Source organism: Chanos chanos, chromosome 8 (assembly GCF_902362185.1).
Source record: "Chanos chanos chromosome 8, fChaCha1.1, whole genome shotgun sequence".
Taxonomy (NCBI): Eukaryota; Metazoa; Chordata; class Actinopteri; order Gonorynchiformes; family Chanidae; genus Chanos; species Chanos chanos.
The window spans coordinates 17658824-17665021 of record NC_044502.1 but is presented as its reverse complement, the minus strand read 5'-3'; the positions used below and the strand labels follow the sequence as shown (position 1 = coordinate 17665021).

At 42.9% G+C, this 6198-nt stretch overlaps 1 protein-coding gene across 1 annotated transcript in view; it reads left to right on the top strand.

The window, feature by feature from the left end:
• kif3ca (kinesin family member 3Ca) overlaps positions 1-5718 on the top strand; it is a 16642-nt gene extending 10924 nt beyond the window's left edge. Inside the window, exons 4-8 of the mRNA XM_030781588.1 lie at positions 420-538; positions 852-968; positions 1758-1866; positions 3193-3359; positions 5604-5718. Of these exons, the coding sequence (XP_030637448.1) occupies positions 420-538; positions 852-968; positions 1758-1866; positions 3193-3359; positions 5604-5718 (627 nt within the window). The remainder of the gene's footprint in view (positions 1-419; positions 539-851; positions 969-1757; positions 1867-3192; positions 3360-5603) is intronic.
• The last annotated feature ends 480 nt before the right edge of the window (positions 5719-6198 follow it).

The following is a 6198-nucleotide window of genomic DNA, read 5'->3' as shown; positions in this document are numbered from 1 at the left end:
ATAAATGAATGGATGGATGGATGAATGAATGAATGAAAGAAGGGCAGAATGAAAGGATGTTGCATGGAAGGCAAATTAAAACATGGATGAATGGAAAATATCTACTAACTATTAACAGAGTATCTGCTGGCATGGAGTTAACTGGTTTCTAATTGGTCCATTCCTGTGCTGGGGAACATTAACATTCTAGCCTTGTTGCCATGTACAACAGATTGGCCTGTTGGACACTGCTGCCATCACACCCTCCTCTGGCCCAGATAAATAAAAAAAACGTCTGTTCTACATCTCTTCTTCTACATCTCTCTTATCGCTCTCCCTTTTTCCTCCTAAGCCCTCATTCTCACCTTAATTTTTTTCCTCTCCCCACCTCATTCTCTCTCCCTCCCTCCCTGTCTCTCTCTCTCTCTCTCTCTGTATAGTTGTTTGCGAAGTTACAGTCAGTCAGGGCTGAGATACAGGATGTGAATGATGAGCATGTGAGGACCAGACAGGAACTGGAGCAGACCCAAAACGAACTCACCAGAGAACTCAAATTCAAGTAAGGAAAACACACACACGCGCACACACATCCACACACACACACACACACACACACACACACACACACACACACAATGTGTTTGTGTGACTTTTAAATGAAGTGTATATTCTCTGTTTGTCTGTGTGTTTGTAATGTATGTGTATTTTGTGTTTGATCAGGTGTATTGTGTGTTTTTGTGTGCATATACTTGTGTGTGTGTAATGTGTGTGTGTTTCTGTGTGTGTCGTGGATGTATTTTAAGTGTATTATGTGTTTGATCAGGTATAATGTGCTTTTGTGTTTGTGTGTGTGTGTTTGTGTGTGTAAACAGGTACCTGATCATTGAGAATTTTATCCCTCCTGAAGAGAAAAATAAAATTATGAGTCGTCTGGTGTTTGACACTGATGAAGACCAATGGAAGTTTCAGCCTCTTGTTCCTGTGGAAAAGTGAGTGACCTTTTGATATCTGCATGACCTCTGATTCACCTCTCAGATGTAGCAAGAACTCTGATGTGTGCATGTGTATGTGTCAGAGTAAAGGAAAGAAAAAACTATGTATGTGTATGCTGGCGTGTGTGTGTGTGTGTGTGTGTGTGTACGTGGGTGAAGGTCAGGGCTACATGTTTTGCTCTCCAGGAAATGAATATTGTCTTTGAAGGCAACACGATACGAAAACAGGAGCTCCATCTGGACCAGAGAATGAGACAGACAGGGATTTCCAAATTTCATTAAACTGAACTGAAAGGCACAGAGAAAGAGAGAGAGAGAGAGAGAGAGAGAGAAAGAGAGAAAGAGATAGAGAGAGAGAGAAAGAGAGAAAGAGAGAGAGAGAGAGAGAAGGAGAGAGAGAGAGAAAGAGAGAGAGAGAAAGAGAGAGAGAAGGAGAGAGAGAGAGAAAGAGAGAGAGAGAAAGAGAGAGAGAGAGAGGTGTATCTGCTTTTTTCAGTCTTACATACACTGTTTTATCAAAATTACATTAAAATGGTTCTTAAACTCTTTCATTCTCCTCTGTGTCAGAGTATCCCTTCTCTGTTCTGTCCGTACTAGATTAAACCTTTCATTCATCTCTCTATGAGCTCTGTTTTATTCTTTGTCGGATCAGACAGAAACATACACACACACACATACACACACACATATACACACTCCCACACGTACACACTACCACACACAGTTATTTTTGTCAGTTTCTCTGTTGACTTTCTCACTCTCTCTCCCTCCCTCTTTCCCTCTCAGTAAATTCACTCAGATGAAGAGAAGACCAACCTCTGCCGTGGGTTACAAACGGCCGATCAGTCAGTTCGCCAGGACCGCCATGATGATGGGCGCCCACTCCAGATACAGGGTACGTTCTGATTGAGGGAGGGGGGAAGTGAGCACAGGGGTGGGGGGGGGGCACTTTCTCATTCCCCAAAGACTTTTTATACACAGATATATTTGGATGAATTGGATTATAATTTTCATATCATCCAGCAGTTACTGTAAAATACTCTCACTGCACAGCAAAATCTCTAGTGTTCAGTTAAAGTCTGAGAGTATTGTAGGTGGATTACATAAACTCCTTTTTTTTGCCGTTTATACAATGTACACCCACCAGAACAAAATACGTTTATAAGGGCTTAGGAAAACAGAGCTGTGCCCCAAATAACGGCAGGAAGGCAAATGAAATGTTCATGAAATGAAAACAAAAATGAACTGAAATGTTAAATCAGGAATTTTTAATACCTTTAAAAACTACATTTACCAAATTTGAAGCCTTGAGTATCCAGGAGATATATATTTATGACTCAGTCAAAAGGATGTAAGAGTATGCATTTAAGGTGGAAAAGTAACTAGTCAACATTTTTGTTCTGTTTGGTTTTTAACTGATTGCAGATACACAGACAGATCTAGTATGCCTCATTTACACTCATTGGTTTTGCTTCTAAACCTTTTTGAACACAAACCTTTTCGTGTGGGCAATGCTTTCAGATTTGTTGTCTTTTATTAATTGCAAATTATTACATTTCTGTACACAAGGAGGCAGTGTGTTTTCATTTTTTTAATTTTAACATGCCCAGTTCCCTGCACTGCCATAAGAACAAACTGAATTGATTGGCAGCTGGTCCTGTCCAGTAGGCTGTTGGGGGGTAGTACTGGGGTCCAGGGATGACAGGAATGAACCATAACACAGGACACTGGTCATAATCATCACTAATGTGGGAGAGTGAGGACCAGTGCCTGGGTCCTCTAATACATGCAAAACCAACTTCCTCCTGTTTCCTTTCATCTGCCCATTTAAACAAGCCCACGCACAGGAGACCCTGCATCTCCCCACTTAAAATTTGACATTTTCATGACGTGCATGTAACATAAACATAATATCTCTCCAACGTACAGATACCCACAATCCAATGTGTGCGCCCATACTTAGACACATTTAGACGTGTAAAATGTTGATGTGTAAAGCAGGCTTTAGATAGAGATATTTAGGTAGACAGATCCCATAGCCTAGAAAATCTCACACTCTAATGTCCCTGTATCCGTAAGTCAGAGCAGGGGAACAAGCAGAATCCCACAGCAATTCATTATGTAATCTGCAAAAGATGTGTCACACGTCCTGACTGAATTATGTTTAATAATTTTTTTTTTGGTGGGGGGGGTTGCATTCTCTGTGGTTTGCTGAAAACAGGCTGAAAACATTATGTTTCTGGAGCTGGACATGGCTCCGCCGACCGTGTTTCAACTGGACCTTCCCAAGGCGGGTCCAGAAGCAGAGTTAAACCAAGACCTCTTATTGGATAACGCTTCATACAGGGAAAGAGCATCCTCCAGTCGGGTCAGGAAGTCTCGTTCGTGGTAAGTAGGAGTGACACTCAGACATGAAGGCCTGAGAGCATCTGACTAAACCACATTCAAACTCAGGATTACTGTTGTCTCTTGCGTTGGTGTTGGTTTTTAGCGCAAAACACTCTTCTGCAAAGTTAGCACATTAGTGTTTTAGGAAATGAGAGTTTTCTTCCTAGCTTCCGATGTGAAGGCAGTTTTTCCTTTACCAGTTTGGCTTTTCTTGGTGTCTCTGCTCTGGTGTTTTATAAAACTGCTTTGTGACAATGTGTACTATAAAATCCACTACACGAGGAAAATTCAGCTGAACTGAAATTCACTTAAATAAACCCTCTTTAGTGTTTATCCTGCCCCCCCAAATATTTACATAGTTAAGTACTCACTGAAGTGTTTACTGAATGACACACTGAGTTCATTTGAATTTAATGAGTTAGAGAGAGCAAGGAGAACAGAGTGATTTAAAAAGGACGAAGCACAGGCATAGAGGGAAACCCTTCTCTTTCCAGCGCAGCACATGATTAAATTAGGATTAAAATGGAATTATAGTAGGAGTCATTAGGAAGTGTGCAGATAATATGGGATTAGCAGTGTTCAGTCCAATGAGAACCTCCTTCCTCCCAGGTCAGTCTTAATCTGCCCTAACTCCTGCTTCTAGGCACTGTGTGAATTAGCAGATTAGAATAATTGGTTTAATCTGAGAGTCATGGTTGGTTTCAGTGTGAAAAAGTCCACAGTGGCTGACCTGAGATCAGTGCAGTTGTACTCTAGCCTGACCCTGTGTATTAAAAAGAGTTTTCACTTAGACATTTCCACTCTCCTTTCTACACCTCTGTATTCTCTTCTCTTCACCTCTCCTCCAGTTTGCCTTACTATACCCAGATTTGTTTAACCCTACTCTACCCTACTCCACTCCACTCTACTCCACTCTGCTCTACTCCACTTCACTTCAATCCACTCTACTCTACTGTACTCCACTCTACTCTATTTCAATCCACTCCACTCTACTCTACTCTATTCTACTCCACTCCACCCCACTCCACTTCCCTCCACTCTTCTCTAGTCCACTCTGCTCTACTCTACTCCACTCCACTTCACTTCAATCCACTCTACTCTACTGTACTCCACTCTACTCTATTTCAATCCACTCCACTCTACTCTACTCTGTTCTACTCCACTCCACCCCACTCCACTTCCCTCCACTCTACTCTAGTCCACTCTGCTCTACTCTACTCCACTCCACTTCACTTCAATCCACTCTACTCTACTGTACTCCACTCTACTCTATTTCAATCCACTCCACTCTACTCTACTCTGTTCTACTCCACTCCACCCCACTCCACTTCTCTCCACTTTGCTCTACTCTACTGTACTCCACTCCACACTACTCTATTCTACTCCACACTACTCTACTCCTCTCCACTCTACTCCACTCCACTTCCCTCCACTCTGCTCTACTCTACTCTTCTCTCCTCCACTCTACTCTACTCCACTCCACTCTGCACTACTCTATTCTACTCCACTGTACTCTACTCCACTCCACACTACTCTACTCCTCTCCACTCTACTCCACTCCACTTCCCTCCACTCTGTTCTACTCTACTCTACTCCACTCCACTCCGCACTACTCTATTCTACTCCACTGTACTCTACTCCACTCCACACTACTCTACTCCTCTCCACTCTACTCCACTCCACACTACTCTACTCCTCTCCACACTACTCTACTCTACTCCACTCTACTCTACTCCACTCCACACTACTCTACTCCACTCTTCTCTCCTCCATTCTACTTCTCTCCACTCTACTCCACTCCACACTACTCTACTCCTCTCCACTCTACTCCACTCCACACTACTCTACTCCTCTCCACTCTACTCCACTCCACACTACTCTACTCCACTCCACACTACTCTACTCTACTCTTCTCTCCTCTCCTTTATTCCACTCCACTCTACTCTACTTCAATCAACTCTGGCCTCTACTTTGCTGTAATCTTCTCAGAAGAGATGGTTTGGGTTTCTCACTCACAGTTAAGTGCCACTGTACCAATTAGCAGACCACACGCTTAAGCCCAAGATCACTAAGCTCACATTAACCCTGAAATCACTCCAGAGTCCGGATATACAGATGTATGTGTGAGTCGCTTTGCTTAAAAGCATTAATTAAATGTATGTATGAACATAGCAGTTGGTGCAAGTGTATGATTGATAAAGGAAATCTCATACTGAAAAAATAATGTCACTTCCGGTGTTGCAGGTGCCAGACTCCACGGGCTGTTTCCTCCTCAAGCTCCGCCCTTTCTCTGACATCCTCAGGGTCCCAAAGCCTGCCTCATCCTCATAGTAACAACATGGCAACGGCCCACCAGTGAGCATTACAGGACCACTATGTGCCCCTCTCCCTCACTGCAAGCATCTACTGATAAGAGGAGAGCATGGGCACCTGCCCCATCCCACCTTTTTGCAACAGGCAACCAATGAGGAAACCACCAGTACTGCTCATAGTAACTGACAGTTAGCCTGACCAATGAAGATAATGACTCCACCTTCCTTTGTTTCAGTCAGCCAGTATGAGGAAGGGATTAATTAGGACCAAATAAAACAATCAAGCAACAAATCACCTATGTGGGATGTTCACATCTCTCTCTCTCTCTCTCTCTCTTTTTCTCTCTCTCTCACTCTCTCTCTCTCTGTTTCTTCTCCTCTCTCTGTTTCATAATGAGATGCCTGGATCTTGCTGAACTTCCCTCCCCGTCCCCTCGACAAAAACAGAAGTCTGTTTACTTTCATTGTTTCTTTTTTTTTTTAAGTTGCTGCTTTTCTCTGCTACTGGACAGCCTTGGTGTGAAACA